Here is an 18,014-nt window from a genome sequence, read left to right on the forward strand (position 1 = left end):
AACAAATCATTTCTTTACAAGCCTATTGGGTGAAATAATAAAAGAAAAATGTGTCGATGGTGTTATCAAGACCTTTAGAAAAAGGAAATGTAATGTGAGACTGATAACGGCAGCCAAAAGAGAAAACAACACCGAATGTACTGTCCTGCTGCCATACATACATGCTGCATCACAAACACCTCACATAAGCAGTAATTATTCTTTTGTAATTTGATGCAAAGATTATATAATACAAACGTAAATACATAAAAATGTACACACAATCTATTGAATAATATAAATATTAAAACCTTTAAAGGATTTAAGATGCTGATGACTGCTAAATGAATCATAACAGTCTTGTGAAAAGGCTCCGTAACAGTTTGGCAGCACCCTAGTATTGCAACAACATTTACTCTGTAGGCAAACATCCTATTTTACCTAATGCAAACACATGTCTATAGTATTTAATGGAATATAGTGTGACTGTTGAGTTGACTCGTGTGTGTTTCCTGTAGGAGAGTGTAATTATGGTGGGAGGGTGACTGACGATAAGGACCGGAGACTGCTGATGTCTCTCCTCTCCATCTTCTACAGCTGGCAGCTCATTCAGCAGGACCAGTATCGTGTGTGTGAGGGAGATCTGTATTATGTGCCTTCACATGCTCCTTACCAGGTACATACAAACACCGGTTGTTTATGAATTAAAAAAACTAGCTACATCATGCATCTTAAATTAAAAATTCTGCCTTTATTTACTTCTGAGGGTTTTCTGTGAGCTGTTTTTGTTATGACGTTGTATAGCACAATGTTTAAGAAGCTCTTTTGCAAACAAGCAAAACAACCAGTGATTAGAAACTGCACAAAAAGGACAAAAAAAACTGTCGTAAAAGCAGTTTGATGCTGTTGTACCTAGTTTTCTGATGTCTTCATTTAATTCCCTCATTAAATAAAAAATCCAGGATCTTCTCTTCGCTATATTTCTTTGTTAGAGTTTTGTTTAGGCCCATCTATTGTAATGTCTTTCAAGGAATAATTAGATTACCACAAGGTATCTTGATGAGTTCTGTGAATTAAGCCAATGTCTACTCCATTTTTATTAATAAAATAAATCTAGTGAAAAGATGAATAAACAAATACAAGAACAAAACAAAATGCTTTACTTTATTCTCCATTGAAAATGAAGGGCCTACGACTTAGAGCAGGGGTAGGGAACCTATGGCTCGGGAGCCACATTTGGCTCTTTGACCAAAATGTGTGGCTCTCCAGCTGTCTCCCTTCAATAAAAAATTAAAACTGACACAAAAAATTAGTTTCCTATTGAAAATACAATTAAAGTAACCTTTTTATTTTATATTTTTACAGCAAAATGAATAAAAATAAAATGACATTTCAATGCGCATGTGCAGCGCTGTGGATTAACTTGAATCGGACACCAATAAAGGTTATGCAACTTCCATTTCTATGGGTGCTTTCACACCTGTGAATCAATTCATTTGTTCCGAAACAGAGATTACAAATGTTACATTGTTGCTCTTTGCTCTTGGAGCGGTTCGCTTTCACACTGCAAAGTTTATAATCGGACCAAAAGAGCTAAAACAAGTCACGTGCGAGTAAATTGGTCAGTGTCAGGGTTTATTTTGCACATCCCGCTAAGCTGTCAGGAGAGGTGGTGGTTTGGTGGTGATTGACAGGGTGCGCGCGCAACTTCTCTGAGGAGAGACCAATGGGAGAGACGCAGTGGGGAGGGGTGAGAAGGGTGTGCGACAATGCCTATTTGAGGACCGGGAGGGAGACGCAAGATTACTGGGAGATCATCACTCGTTTGCGGGCATCCGGAGACTCGCGAAACTTCCCGCCATACTCATAATTCTCTGTTCATATAGCCGTATGCCTATTACATATCCATAAAACACTGTGATATAACCGCGCTCGGATCAGATCGCTTTCTCACTGCAATAGATCCGCTCCAGGGTTCATTTCAATCGAGCCGAGACCACCTCATTCAAGCGATCTCGGAGCGATTACTTTGGTGCGGAACAGAGCGCGATTCCCATGTTCACATATGCCAAATGAACTGCGCTAACTGGGCAATCGAGATACATTCCGAACCAAAAGTGTAGGTGTGAAAGCACCCTATGTTAACCTTGCGCACGTAAATTCAAACCACATTCATGAGTGCTGATGGTGAAAAGAAAACAATTCTATAAATTAGCCTTTCTTAATACATGGACTTGCTCAACATGCTTATGGCTCTCTAAAAAATGCATTTGCCAAAAATAATCAAAAATGGCTCTTTGCCCAAAAAAGGTTCCTGAGCCCTGACTTAGAGTATACAAAAATCTAAGCGCTCTGCTGGTCTGTCTGTCGCAGCCTTTTATACAGTATTCAAGCTTTTGAATACTTGTGTGCCTTTAATTTATTCAATCATTTTCTTTCCGGCTTAGTCCCTTTATTAATCAGGGGTCGCCACAGCGGAATGAACCACCAACTTATTCAGCCGATTTTTTAGGCAGCGGATGTCTTTCCAACTGCAACATGACACCGGGATACACTCTTGCATTCACACACATACACTACGGCCAATTTAGCTTATTCAATTCCCCTATATCGCATGTGTTTGGACTGTGGGGGAAATCGGAGAACCAGGAGGAAACCCACGCCAACACGGGGAGAACATGCAAACGCCACACAGAAATGCCAACTGACCCAGCTAGGGCTCGAACTAGCGACCTTCTTGCTGTGAGGCGATTGAAGTTATTACTATCAAACTATTAATTGCAAATCTTTGATGACTTTCTCAAATCTCATCCATGATTGCATTTATATGTAGAGCTATGTGGACTACATCCGCAACCTGCCTATCAGTGCTGAGCCTGAGGTCTTCGGCCTGCACAGCAATGCTAATATCACCAAAGACAACCAGGAAACCAACCAGCTGTTAGACGGAGTGCTGCTAACTCTACCAAGACAAACCAGCGGCGGAGCCAAATCACCACAGGTGGGAGGATTCAGATCAGAGGTCAGTAGTTTTGTGTACCTGCTCTTTCTGACAGCAAGATTGTCGGTGTTCACAGGAAGTCGTGGATGAGCTAGCAGAGGGAATGCTGGCCAAACTCCCCTGTGATTTTGACATAGAGATGGTGACCAATAAGTATCCCCTTTTATATGAGGAGTCGATGAACACCGTCCTACGGCAGGAGCTCATTCGCTTTAACAGGTATTAAGACATATTCTTGACCAATATTGGTTACTTATAATTGAACATAACATTCCTATTAGGGCTGCATGCTACCGGAATATATGCGATGTTGTTGTTGAGTATTGCGATAACAATATTTCTTACGATATAACATTTTCTGGGAAAAATGCTATTTTTATTAGTGTAACAGAGTTGCAGAAGTTTGCCCTGCACGCTTGCGGTTTTTAGAAGCTCTTTGGTTTGGTGCGTCAATTTTGTCAATCCTATTATTTAAAAAAGGTTATGATTTGCACTGAAGTAATTGCTTCATACTGTTTTTATTTTTCTTACATTCTACGGGTGATTAAAAGACACAAACGTTTCGGCACAATGCCTTCCTTAGTGTGTGACACAATTCTCTCACTCCACCCTTTTATCCCGTAGTAAATCACAATGCGTCGTTCGTTAGACGGCCACTCAATTCATTATCCATTATTAACCACACAATGACTATGTATCTTCACACTTTAAACATCACTCCACAGAGGAGTATATCAATTATTATCATTTGTCAAGTGTACATCAATACAATGAAAATCCGACAGCTAACATTACAATTGAAAAGTTACATTTACAATTACTTGAAGATTAAAAAACAAACAAATCTTACCTTCACCTCAACCCACAAAACTAACTACACAAGAAACATTTACCCTCACCTTCAAAAACACAATTTCACAGGAAAACAGTAGACTTACATCAATAATGAAATTTCCATGCCAAAACATTAACCAGTTAAACTCTGCTGTTATTTTGGGATTTCCGCCTGGATTTTGCAGACCCAAATTTAAAAGCTTCCCAGATCCACATGCAGAGGTGTAAATGCAAAAAGTTGGTATCATTTTAAAGGAAACCCATTTTTTTTTTTATAAACTCAAATTTGAAAGTGTACCTTTTAGGTTCTGTGTCGTCTAGGTTGCTGTAATTAATTTTGGTGGTTCCTGCACATGTCTGTAATCATAGGAAAAAAGACAACTCTACCATAATCTATGCAAAAGTTATTGCCTTCCAACTGATGAGAGGTGCTGTACAAGCCACAGGGATCGATCATTGTTCTCATATTTCACTATTCTTTTGTTTGATCAAACATAATTCACTGTGTTTGGACCACATCAGACATATAAAAGGATTACTTATGCACATCACCTCAAAAACAGAGGAGAATGGCCCTGAAGCGCAGAAAAAGGTAAGAGATGACAGCTGTCTGTGCTATCTGGGGCTGCTTATTGATCATATATGTACTGTTTTCACTTCTGCACCATGTAAACACGGCGATTCATTCGACAACTGTTTGATATATGAATATAATTCAGTAAAAAGGATGGTATAACCGTATGAGCACCGGCAAGAGCTTTCATTTGAGCTATAACTTGTACATGTGTCATATGAAAAATATGAAAATGAACCAATGTTCAATACCCAGCTCGGGCATCCAAAATAGCCTACTGTGTATTTAAGTGTAAATAACTTTTGTACAGTAGAATAAAAACCAAACCAAAGTGATGCACATGTGCATACAATATAGCTTCTACACTTTCGAACGAAACCACTAACGGGGGTCTGGTGCAATGCTGGCCCTTTAAATCTTAAAGCGAAAGTCGATGACGTCACGGACCCGGTACCAGGTCCACAGAGATTAAGTGGTTTTAAAGAATATACATTTGTTATATTGTGTCGATCATCTAGACGGCAACTCAATGTTTGCAAACAGTCTCTATTTCAGTTCGATATATCATGATCAACCACACGAAAAATACCTTTACCTTCAAAAACCTTATTTCACAAGAAAACAGCATATTAATTATCATCATGTTTACCAACAGTCTCTTTTTCATTTCAATATATCATGATCAACCATTCGAAAAGAAAAATTAAAAATAAAAACAGCATGATGCAATTACTTGAGTGCGAATCATTACCTTTTTAAAATAATAACTATGTGTAACAGAGGCCTTCTAGCGAAGTGCTGTGCAGGTAAACCTCACTCCTCTGACCTGTAAAGGGGCTTCAGCGACAGACACTAGAGGCCATGGTCTTTAGCCTCCTTGTTAGAGCAACTGACTCCCATACGAAGAATTGCCAGTTTGATCCCAGCTCAGACCGGGTTGGGTGCTGTAGGACTGGTGGGTTACACATGGGGGCTCGTCCGAGATAAGAGTGAGGTTTGGGGGGGGGGGGGGGGGGGGTGTAACAGAGGCCAGCTAGCGAAGTGCTATGCTGGTAAACCTCACTCCTCTGACCTCTAAAGTTGCACTAGTGACAGATGCTAGAGGCCATGGTCTTTAGCCTCCTTGTTAGAGCAACTGACTCCCATAGGAGGAATTGCCGGTTTGATCTCAGCTCAGAGCGGGTTGTGTGCAGTAGGACCGGTGGGTTATATATGCTTTTAAATTATTTATTTATTCAATAATTTTAAAATAAACCGGTAAAATATATTTTTCAGTTCTAATTCATTATATTTTAGTCACTAAGTTAAAACCTCAGCAGATATTCTGACTCTGATTGACTGTTTTCACTTTCCTCTCTCGTCTCGGCTCCTGCCATTCATGTTTATTTTCAGCTCTGGGCTCCCGTTTGAACCGCTCCAGCCAATAGCAGAATAGTAACTACAGGGGATGCGGGGCTGAAGATAGTAATGCCTCATCTGGTCAAATTAAGATGAAAAACCAATGCATAAAAGAAATGTCATTTATTTTGTTGTCTGCGATATCACACGTGTAATGAGATATATTTTGCACCCCTGATTCCTGTAGCCTCAAAATTAGAGCTTGCAAAATGCAAAACTAATGTTATTAAAATGAATGCATTTGATATATATTTACAGGCTGTCCAAAGTGGTGCGTAGCAGCTTGCTAAACACCCAGAAGGCACTTCGGGGACAGGTTGTGATGTCATCTGAGCTGGAAAACGTCTTCAACAGTCTTCTTGTTGGTAAAGTGCCGGCCATGTGGGCTGCAAAGTCCTACCCTTCCCTCAAACCCCTCGGCAGCTACGTGTCCGACTTCCTGGCCAGACTGCAGTTTCTACAGGTGAACGAGCAACAGCAGCTGAATACAAATGCATAAGACTAAACAGATGATCAGAGACCTTTAATGTTTGTGACCAGCTGGTGCATGTAGTCTCAGTGTCATTTCAGTAGCATTATCTTGTTCATAATATTGGGGTTATAAAATGAATATAGCAATAATGGTTTATTCTGCAATTAATAATGGCATTAAAGGTCCTGTGAAGTGCTTTGAAATATGCAGTTTTATTCGATGTTCAACGTAATCTCAACCAAAACACGAAGAGAGGGTGGGACATAGTGTGGCTCCTCCTCTTTTTGAAAACAGCCAATAGCATATAGTTTGATCACAGCTCTGCCAGTAATAGTGGTTGAGCTCAAGCGCATCGAATGAAAAGCAAATGAAAAGCAAATGAAAAGCGTCTTGAAGGGGGCGGGGCATGTCAGACACTAGATAGCATTTGATTGGTTATGAGGCAATGTGAATAAAAGCATTGATCCATTTAGGCGGAAGTGACAAACTACAAGCTTTACATGTTTATATCAGTTTTATATCTTCTAAATGCAAATGTCGTCACTGTTTTGGAGCACACTAGCTCATAGATATCTCAAAAACGAACAATACTGACACTAACATCTAAAAAACTTCATTTTATTTTATGGGACCTTTATTAATGTGGCAGAAAGTATGTTTTTAAACATGCAGAGCAACACACTTTTGTCTTTTAGCATGTGTTAGGTGTTGTGAGGACTCTATGTCCGCCTTTACAATATATTATTATTAGTTGTTGTTGACTAACTAGGACAATATTCTTATTTGTGTTGTTTTATTTGTGTTTTCTAATTTTTCGGACATCTTTATGTGTGTGTTGGCTTTAGGACTGGATTGATAACGGCCCTCCGTCAGTGTTCTGGGTGTCAGCATTTTATTTCACTCAGTCGTTCCTTACTGGTGTGTCGCAGAATTTCGCTCGCAAATACACCATTCCCATTGACTACATCGGCTTCGAGTTTGAGGTTTGTGTTCCAGTGAGGAAGTAAATATATTAAAAATGTACAAGATCAGTGTGGATCAGTGTTGCCAACTATTTCCAATGAAAAGTAGCTAAAGCCTGCCCGAAAAATAGCTAAGTGTTACCAGATGACGTCACACACTAATTTGCATATCAGTGACATCATCACGAAGTACCTGACAAGCGTAAGCCGGTCATGTCTCTACTCTCTGAGGCACTGTATAATATATTATATTAAAACATTACATCCAGATGCACAATTAATAAGTTCTTATTAACATATTACTTTACGTGACCTCGGGATAATGACGTCATTGCATAATCACAACTCAAAAATATGTAGTATACAAAATAATTATTGTTTTCTCAAACTGACTGGTCATCTCAGCAAAAACATTATTTGAAATATGTCCGTTTAGATTTGTTTTAAAAATATAGTCGACTATCTGTAAAATACAAACTCTTTTTGATATGATTTTTTTTATTTTTAAATATAACACTGATAATGAAGTTACATTCTTTTAAACAATCACAGCTTGTGTACTTACTCTTTTTAGCTTGTGAAATTAACACATTTGTAAAAGTAACAACAATTATAACACTACTGGAATTTATTGATACCTAAATTGCCAACAATTATACATGTTAACATTCATTCATTCATTCATTTTCTTGTCTGCTTAGTCCTTTTATTAATCCGGGGTCGCCACAGCGAAATGAACCGCCAACTTATCCAGCTAGATTTTACGCAGCGGATGCCCTTCCAGCCACAACCCATCTCTAGGAATCATCCACACACACATTCTCACACACACACTCATACACTACGGACAATTTAGCCTACCCAATTCACCTGTACCGCATGTCTTTGGATTGTGGGGGAAACCGGAGCAAATCCACGCGAAGGCAGGGAGAACATGCAAACTCCACACAGAAACACCAACTGAGCCGAGGTTCGAACCAGCGACCTTCTTGCTGTGAGGCGACAGCACTACCTACTGCGCCACTGCCTCGCCGTACATGTTAACAAATATCAGTAAATTAGCAGTTATCAAAAACAATTTGAGCTAGCAATTTACGCTACTGAGTGAAGCCTGCAGCCACTGCTCTTTTGAGTCACCTTTTTAAAATTGCTAATAGTAGCCAAATGAATGTTAAAAATTGCTAAATTTGTTCCGAGGTGCTTTTTAAAAAAAAGTTGCTAGGGTGGTATGAAACGTTGCTAAATCTAGCAACAAAATTGCTCAAATTTTAATTTAATTTAATTTTAATTTTAATATATATATATATATATATATATATATATATATATATATATATATATATAATTTTTTCAAAAGCAAACATAATTGGTGCTATTACACCTAATACTATCATTCAAAAGTTTCATACTTACATTATATACAGTAATAATGTGAAATATTATTTGAAAGAAAAACAGCAGTTTTCTGTTTGATTTTATTTATTTTAATGTAATTTGTTTCTTTGATTCAAGGCTGAATTTACAGCATTATTATTCCAGTCTTCAATAGGCTTGAGATGATAACTGGTTTCAAGGTTTACCGCGGTTAGAAAAATAGTCAAGGTTTTAAAACCTCCAAAATTTGCTGCTGTACCGTTTCAAGGTATATGCAAGCTTTTATTTTCAGATGTTTTTTTACAACTATTTTATTTAACAAATCTCTTCTGCACCAACACCCAAGCCTGCTCTAGAGTTGAACAGTGCCGTGGCTTATTTATATCCACAGAAAAGAAAGATATCCAAAGATGCCTTTTCAAGATGTAGAGAAATCCTTGTTTTTGAAGCTAATAAACATAGCAGACGTCAATGATTTATTTTAATAATTTAGCCTGACATGTTTACTGTTCCAAATTTTTTTTGCTGTTTTTAAAAACTATATCATTCATTCATTTTCTTGTCGGCTTAGTCCCTTTATTAATCCGGAGTCGCCACAGCGGAATGAACCGCCAACTTATCCAGCAAGTTTTTATGCAGCGGATGCCCTTCCAGCCACAACCCATCTCTGGGAAACATCCACACACACAATTTCATACACTACGGACAATTTAGCCTACCCAATTCACCTGTTCCGCATGTCTTTGGACTGTGGGGGAAACCGGAGCACCCGGAGGAAACCCACGTGAAGGCAGGGAGAACATGCAAACTCCACACAAAAACGCCAACTGAGCCGAGGTTCGAACCAGCGACCTTCTTGCTGTGAGGCGACAGCACTACCTACTGCGCCACTGCCTCGCCCTTAAAAACTATATATATTGTGTTGAATCAGGGGAATACAGTTGGTTTTTATGCAGACATTTAAAAAGTAATCACCATACCATGATACTGTCAAACCCTGATATTTTTATTCAAGGGTATAATAGGGTCAGAATCTTATACTGGTCCATGCTTAGTCATTTCTCAATATAATTTGTATTGAAAACATTTATATTGTTTCATATTGTTTGTGGAAACTACAATTATATTTTTATTGTGGATCTTTTAGGTGTGCAAACAGGAAACTCATATGGAGGAGAAGCCGGAGGACGGAGCTTATATCCGTGGGCTCTTCCTTGAGGGCGCTCGCTGGAATCGAGAGCACATGGTTATCGGTGAGTCTGTTCCTAAAGTTCTCTTCGACTCGCTGCCCATAATCTGGCTGAAGCCCGGAGAGAGCGCCACCTTCCTGCACCAAAACGTTTATGTGTGTCCGGTGTACAAGACCAGCGCCAGACGAGGGACTCTATCCACCACCGGTCACTCCACGAACTATGTGCTGTCCATCGAGCTGCCCTCAGATCAGCCACAGAAGCACTGGGTAAACCGCGGCGTCGCCTGCCTGTGCCAACTAGACAACTGAACACATCCTCACACTACATTTGATGCCAAAACTGAGAGGATACAAAAACTCAACACTGATTGTTGTTGAGTTTAATATAACTTATAATATAACTTATAATATAACTTATAGCTTAAAGTGGTCAGGTTTAAGTATTTGCAATTTAACATTATAAGAGTGTAAACTTATAAAGTGTAACGAAAGATGGATACTAGATGCAGACATGTATACAATAAGAATAAATACACCATTTACATAGGTCATATTAACATTCATCACACTTTACACCGGCAGTTTTCCTTGCACTATGATCTGACAGACTTCATAATGTTCCCTGATGCTTTTTAATATGAAGTTACACACACTTTAAGATAAGTACGGTGAAGTGTGTGTGTGTGTGTGTGTGTGTGTGTCAGGTCTCATCTTGAGACTGTAGGTACACTGGTTTGGCTTGTTTCCTCAGTCTCTGCTGAGCTCGCAGTTTTCTGCCTTTCTGAGAGGCCAGACCCATCGGAGGAAGATACGTCTGGAGAGAAAAGATGAGATATTTCACAGACTTTCAGGAAAATCACCAGGAAGATCATGAGTCAGATTTCTCCCCAAGTCCTATTTCATGAGTGCACACTTAGATGTTTATGTTTGACAAATGTTAGCAGGTTTGGCATGCTGTCCCGGGAGAGAACCCTGAGCCCAGGGCTCCCGCCTGGTCCATAGAGCATGTGAGGGGAGTAGGAGATCAGGTGGTTCTCGAGAGCTCCCCGTGGTAAAGGAGGAGAAGGGTGGATCGGGGGTTTCTTCGGAAAACGAAGATAAGGGAGTAAATCTAGCTAGGCTACTCATAGTGAGTTTGGATTAATCTGATTGGCTAACTAATGAATGTAGATGGGTGGCCAGCTGCAGTCAATCATATCACGTGCTCCTCTCGCAATTAGTTTGTGAAACTTCACCTAAATCTACTTGTGCATGACTAAATGCACTGAGCTGCTGCTCAACTGATGATTTAGATAATTGCATTAAAGGGATACTTCACTCAAAACAAACTTTTTTGAGAAAACTCAACAATACCCTGTGGGCAGATTGACTTCTTGTTCATTATATTGGTTTTTGCCCCATTGGCCTCCATTATAATCACATTTTTAATTGCAAAGCCATGACAGCATATAATCATGCATTCTTGATTATCAGTTGCAGTGAAAAAAATAGCTTTGTTTCTGGGTTTATATGGAAGATTTTGTGTGTGTGTCTGTGTTAGAGCAGAGACCTTTGCGCACTTATCATGATATGTCTTAGAAAATCTAAATAAGCAGCTAGAAGAAGTGTTATGATTAGGTCCTGCTGCTACCAACGATTTAATTAAAAATTCCTAAATGACAACCTGCACAATCGCGCCAAGAATCTCTGAATTATCCACTCTTGCAGTTTGACAAACATGTAAATGCAGTTGTTAGATTGGTGGCAAAAGTTAAACCATTTCTGTCTACAAAAGATTTAGAAATCGTAACACGCTTTAATCTCCTCTCAGTTAGACTACTGCAACTCTTTGTACATTGGTCTACCTCAGTCAACACTCTCTTGGTTAAAGTTAGTCCAGAATGCATTAATAACAGGAACTAAGAAAAGAAATCACATCTCCCCTGTCCTCGCCTCATTGCACTGGCTTCCTATAAAATTCAGAATTGATTTTAAAATCCTTCTTTTCACTTATAAGGCACTGCACAATTCTGCCCCGGCCTATGTCAGTGAACTTATTAGGCCATATTCAGCTTGTAGACCGTTAAGATCCCATGACCAGTTTCTTTTGTCTGTCCCTCGGTCTCGCTGCAAATCAAAAGGTGATCGAGCTTTCTGTGTTGCAGCCCCAAGGCTCTGGAACAGTCTCCCTCTGAATATCAGGATTTCTCCTTCATTGGATGCTTTTAAATCTAATTTAAAGACTTATTTTTACTCTCTTGCCTTTGAGTGACGCATGCATGTTATTTCTTATTTGTATTTTAATATGACTTTTTTACATATATCATTCACTCATTCATTTTCTTGTCGGCTCAGTCCCTTTATTAATCCGGGGTCGCCACAACGGAATGAACCGCCAACTTATCCAGCACATTTTTACGCAGCGGATGCCCTTCCAGCTGCAACCCATCTCTGGGAAATTTTTTACATATATATTTCCTTATATTTTTAATACCATTTTTTCATTTTATTGTAAAGCACTTTGGATCAACTACGGTTGTGTAAAATTGTGCTCTATAAATAAAGTTTGCCTTGCCTTGCCTGTTTTACTCCACTGAACTCCTTTTAAAAGCCAGAAATGTTTACAGGCCTATCTAAAGGGTTAATTAATGCTACAAACTGATGATCAACAGTAAAAATGACAAATGTCACCTCTTCCCAACATGGAAAACCAGCAACAATCAAGAATGCCTGATTATACGCTGTCAAGGCTTTGCAATCAAAAAATGTGTTTGTAATGGAAGTCAATGGGGCAAAAACAGCCCCCAACATAACCAAAGGGTAGTCAATTTAAACAATACACAAAGGTTAAACGAATGAAAGTAACTCATAAAGATTTAGAAACACTTGAGGCTGCTTAAATAGAGAGTAAATGTTCATGTTAGGGGTGAATATCTCTTTAACAAGCAGTGTTATTATACACAACGTCTTATACAGAGACACTTACTGGTCTGGGGTAGGGGTTCCTATAATGCAGACCTGGCATGAGAAACAAACAAAAAACTTTACTGATCATCCTCCTATTTGAAAACACCAAATCTGACATGTACTTCCAACTAAACAAAACTCAAAAATGAACCACTGATATGTGAGATACACACCAATTTCTATCCGAGCTTCACACTCTTCAATGCATCTCTGGATTGATTCTGGGTCTGTTATCTATAAAGGGGTGGAGGAGAGATAAGAACACATGTGATAGAAAAGAGATCTATGACAGCTCACAGGATGATATGAAGTCAGTCGCACCTGCTGGTTCTGTCTGAAAAGGGTTCGAGCCTCCTGCGTGATGTATTTCTTCTCAGTGTCAGTGTCCTTTGGTATTGAAGACTGAGCCTTCCAGCTGCGTGCAATGCGGAGAACCCGCCGATACAGAGACAGCACATTTGCACGAGACATCTGGACCCTCTGTGAACATCAGCACAATAAATAACACTAATGATACATGTTAAAGGAGCTGACTAAATGTGTCATTTCATATTTGATCAGTGATAATAGTTCTCTGTGTTGTTTTGAGCTCACTAGAACTTCAAAAAGACGCTTCAAATTATTCCCTCATAAAAATTCCACATTTTGATAATTGCTTTAAATTATTGCTTAATTGAAAATAAAATGCTAAAAAATAAATACTTTAACCGCTTTATCATAATTATTATTTCAACATACTCACCGGCCACTTTATTAGGTACACCTGTCCAACTGTTTATTAACGCAAATTTCTAATCAGCCAATCACAGGGCTGCAATTCAATGCATTTAGGCATGTAGACATGGTCAAGACGATCTGCTGCAGTTCAAACTGAGCATCACAAGACGAGGCCACACTTGTCAGCTAAGAACAGGAGACTGAAGCTACAATTCACACAGGCTCACTAAAACTGGACAATAGGAGATTGGAGAAACGTTGCCTGCTCTGATGAGTCTCCATTTCTGCTGCAACATTCGGATTGTCGGGTCAGAATTAGGCATCAACAGCATGAAAGCATGGATCCATCCTGCCTTGTATCAGCGGTTCAGGCTGGTGGTGGTGGTATAATGGTGTGGGGGAGATTTTCTTGCCACATTAGTACCAATTGAGCATCATGACAACGCCACAGCCTACCTGAGTATTGCTGCTGACCATGTCCATCCCTTTATGACCACAGTGTACTCATCTTCTGATTAAGGCAGTTCTGAAGGCAAAAGGGGGTCCAACCCGGTACTAGTAAGTTGTACCTAATAAAGTGGCCAGTGAGTGTATACTGAACCCTAAACTTAAAGGGACAGTTCAGACAAAAAATGAAGTGTTATTATTTATTTATCTGTTAATAAATATATTTATTATTATCTGTTGTGATCTTAACTCTTAATGGTCACTTTTTTTTTCTTTTTTACATTTTCTGTCTCACCCTATAACTTGTATGCACTATTATGACTTGCACTACAGATTCACCTGATGATTAGAGTCGTCAGTCAGCTGCTGTGTATATGATCATTTTTATATTATTTATCTATTTACTTATTGATTAGGGTTATTCTGTAAAAACTCTTAATTATTCTGTGTACACCAGTACATTTGAATGACAATAAAGTTTGTCAAAGTCAAATGATTCAGTCATCCTGATTGGACATGTTGGGAGAAAATACAGACATCATCTTCTCTAGTATTTTCTTTTCTTTGAATGTAAGTGGTTGCCGTGTACCAACATTCTTCAAAATATCTTTATTTGTGTTCCACTGATAAATGAAAATAAAGGTTTGAGTAAAGTATTTTTTAAAAGTGAATTAAAGCTTTGAACACAGTCAAACACTAAAGGCAAGTTAAAATTAGTGTTGGTATATTATTTTGATTCATTCGATCACGAATGTGATGAGGTTTAGGACCATCATCAAATTGTAAAGATGTTACGTCTATAATTAAATGTGTTGCTCTGGCCATTGGCAGGTAGTGGTGTAAAGTAACTAATTACAAATACTCAAATTACTGTAATTAATTACTTTTTCTCAGGAATTGTAATTTACTAAGTAGTTTTAATAATGTGTACTTTTACTTTCCCTTGAGTACATGTTTAGTGCTGTATCTTTACTTTTACTCCACTACTGTCCTTCAACCTGCATCACTGCTTTATTATTTCCTGTCTATGGTTATTCGAAAAGTCAGTCCTGTGATTCCTGTCCAATCCAATCACACAGAAGGTAAATCACATCATACTGAACCACCTCAAGACATGGGCGATTTATAATTGCAGCAAACTGTTTGAAAGCATTAAAAGTGTCCAAGAAGATGTCCAAAATCTTTACACACATTGGCCCGGAGACTGTTCAGATGCATGTCACTGATGAGAAGATGACGGATGTTTACTTTAAGATGACTGAAATGGCCTTAAACACTCAGCAGACACAAGACGTCAACTTGACGTCAGATTGATGTTGTACCCCATCGTCATGGAGACGTTGGATTTGGTTTGGAAATGAAAATCGAATTGACATCAGAACCCAACGTCAGGCTGACATCAATGTCTAACAGCCAACCTAAAATCAACCAAATATCAACGTCTACTGATGCTACAGCTTGATGTTGCATGGATGTTACCACTATGACGTCTATCAGATGTTGGATTTTGGTTGTCATAGCTGACGAATAAATGTCAGAGTTTGACGTCAATATAATGTTGGTTTAAGATGTTGATTCAACGTTGGATTTTGGTCACTTTCTAACACAACCTAAAACCAATCACATACCAACGTCATCTGATGTCATTATTGGACATTAAAATTACGTTGTCCTTATATGCTGGCTAGACATTGAATTTTGGTTATTTGACATCACAACCTAAATCTAACCTCATATTGATGTCTTATGACGGTGTGTGCCTGCTGGACAATAACTGAACGCACTACAGAATGTTACGTTTACACACACATACACAAATGACATACACATCAGCTTTTTCCAGTGTAATGCTCACTACTCTTGAGTACTTTTTAAAGGGCTACTTTTTTATTCATACTTTGAGTTAAACTTTGACAAATTTTTACAACAGATACTTTTACTCTACTCGCACTACATTTTTAGGCAAGTAATGGTCCTTTAACTTGAGTATGATTCTTCAGTACTCTTTCTATGGAGTCAATCTAGGGCCATATATACTTGCAACATAAACGAAAGTTTTGCTAACAAAATAAAGTATTTAGCAAAAATTGTGAAAAATAATGCAAATCTCAAAAAAAAGTTACAAAGGAAAAAATGAGCTCTGTGGAAATAAAAAAGAATTTTGCAAAAAAAAAAAAATACATTTGCGTTTTTTTATGTATATTAAAATAATAATTATTAGCAAAAATATTAGTTTTTCAGTATTGCCTTTACAAGACCTCTCAAGTCAGTTGAAAGGCTCATTTTGATTTGCGGGTTTTACTCTTCGATGATTTAAACAGCCCCCCGAACAGCGGATAAAATACTTTATACAACGATTGATCATCATGGCTGATTTCCTTCATAGGAGGCATGTCTGGGCATGCTGTACACACCCCAGTTCCAGTGTCTCCGCCCCCTTTTCAAATCAGGGCCAGAAAGTGAAATGCAGATAAAAAGAGAAGCATAGGTCGGAGCCAGCTCCAAGTGGGTGGGCCTTAGAGCTCCAATTCGGCTGTGCAAACCTTATTTAGTCGTATTTGGAGTTCAATATTGTGCTTTATGAATGTGTACACCTAACCCTAGACCCAACCTTACTGTAACCTGTTGTGTTTTATGAACGTCTACATCTAAACCCAACCCTAAACCCAACCTCACTGTAACCTGTTGTGTTTTATGAACGTCTACATCTAAACCCAACCATAAACCCAACCTCACTGTAACCTGTTGGGTTTTATGAACATCTACATCTAAACCCAACCTCACAGTAACCTGATGTGTTTTATTAAGATCTACTTCACCTACACCACTTAAACCGAGAGGGTGCTCGCTGCAGAGCCATTTGAGGAGAGGTGAGCTCCAGAGAGGGGGAGCATGAGCTGTCGCTCCTCCTCCTGTAAGCTGTTTTAATGCATACACCAACCCCACCCCTAACCCTACCCCCAGTGACATCACTCGTAGAAGAAGTGCAAAAAAGGTGGAGCTCAAGCTTAAGCTCCCCCTCTCTGGAGCTCACCTCTCCTCAAATGGCTCTGCAGCGAGCACCACTTGCTTAAACCCAACCTACTTGTGGTTTAAGTCCCTCCCACTTGGAGGTCACCCAACCTACTTGCGGGGAAATCCCACTTGGAGGTCTCCAGGCTGCAGCAATACCTACTTGTTCATAAGAGGCATGTCTGGGCATGCTGTACACACCCCAGTTCCAGTGTCTCCGCCCCCTTTTGAAATCAGGGCCAGAAAGTGAAATGCAGATAAAAATGTGAAGTGCAATTAAAAAAAAAAACAGTATTGCAAACTCACGGTTGACTGAAAAGCAAATCAAACTGAGCATTGTACGCATTGCAATTGACTTGAGAGGTTTTGTAAAGGCAACACTGGAAAACAAATATTTAGCAAATATTTGATTTTTACTTGATTTTTCATACTTGATTTTTATTTACAGTTCTTTATTCTTGTTTGCAAAATTCCTTTTTATTTCTCAAAACTCAATATAGCATTTTTTTTTTACATTTGCATTATTTTTCTATTTTATTTTTTGTTTGCAAAACTTTCCTTCATGTTGCAGGTATATATTGACCCTAGATTGACTCCATATCTTTCCACTACTGCTGGCAGGTGTCAGAATGTTACTTTAACAATAACTATAGCTAATTATCATCATAATCATGTTCAAATCTTCATCTAGCATTAACTACAAAACAAAAACAGACACCAACAGTGACCTGAAGCGCGTGACAGGGTTTGCGTGACCTCTATATTAATGTTGGATACGTTGTCAATGAGCGATTTGCACTTATCGCATGAATATCTGGCAAATATTATAATTAAACAGCCTTTTGTTTTCTACATAATAATTCTAGCTGAACTTTAGATGAGCGTTACCTATGTGCGTTCACATCAGCTTATGCGAGCATCTCCGCACTTCCGTACTCCGCCGTCCACGTGCTTTCAAATGATGACGTCCTCAAACTGCGGAGGTTTTTCGTTTCAAACCAGTCCGCGACGCTCCCGGTGTTGCGCAATCGCAAAAAATCTGCGAGGTGCTCGCGTCGCTCATCTCTGCGTATCTTTTGCGCAGACTCTGTCGGACCCAAACAAAA

The 18,014-nt window shown here is 38.9% G+C and overlaps 2 protein-coding genes and 1 long non-coding RNA gene across 4 annotated transcripts in view; 1 reads left to right on the plus strand and 2 right to left on the minus strand.

Moving 5' to 3' along the window:
• Positions 1-14,389, plus strand: part of dnah3 (dynein axonemal heavy chain 3) — a 75,518-nt gene extending 61,129 nt beyond the window's left edge. Inside the window, exons 56-62 of the mRNA XM_087309936.1 lie at positions 498-655; positions 2,813-2,980; positions 3,057-3,199; positions 6,045-6,249; positions 7,104-7,241; positions 9,742-11,142; positions 12,549-14,389. Coding sequence (XP_087166062.1) covers positions 498-655; positions 2,813-2,980; positions 3,057-3,199; positions 6,045-6,249; positions 7,104-7,241; positions 9,742-10,095 — 1,166 coding nt within the window. The 3' untranslated portion in view covers positions 10,096-11,142; positions 12,549-14,389. The remainder of the gene's footprint in view (positions 1-497; positions 656-2,812; positions 2,981-3,056; positions 3,200-6,044; positions 6,250-7,103; positions 7,242-9,741; positions 11,143-12,548) is intronic.
• lyrm1 (LYR motif containing 1) lies at positions 9,580-17,868 on the minus strand. Of its 2 annotated transcripts, none has more exon segments than NM_001002506.1 (5): positions 9,580-10,600; positions 12,752-12,783; positions 12,906-12,966; positions 13,054-13,212; positions 17,797-17,868. In NM_001002506.1, coding segments are annotated over 4 exon segments (357 nt in total). In that variant the 5' UTR covers positions 13,204-13,212; positions 17,797-17,868; the 3' UTR covers positions 9,580-10,486.
• On the minus strand, positions 16,145-16,795 carry LOC147838113 (uncharacterized). Its single transcript, XR_015525436.1, has 2 exons — positions 16,663-16,795; positions 16,145-16,496 (listed from the first exon to the last, which is right to left on the minus strand). It is a non-coding gene; the product is annotated as an uncharacterized LOC147838113 (long non-coding RNA).
• Positions 17,869-18,014: the final 146 nt, after the last annotated feature.

Source organism: Danio rerio, chromosome 24, assembly GCF_052040795.2.
Source record: "Danio rerio strain M-AB ecotype USA chromosome 24, GRCz13ab, whole genome shotgun sequence".
Lineage (NCBI taxonomy): Eukaryota > Metazoa > Chordata > Actinopteri > Cypriniformes > Danionidae > Danio > Danio rerio.

Coding starts and splice junctions, on each gene's coding strand:
- lyrm1 (XM_087308453.1), bottom strand. CDS start 17,098: ATGCCCAGACATGCCTCTTATGAACAA. Junction 13,213..17,071: donor GACATGCCTCTTATGAACAA/GTAGGTATTGCT, acceptor TGATGTTCACAG/AGGGTCCAGATGTCTCGTGC. Junction 12,967..13,053: donor TTTTCAGACAGAACCAGCAG/GTGCGACTGACT, acceptor ACCCCTTTATAG/ATAACAGACCCAGAATCAAT.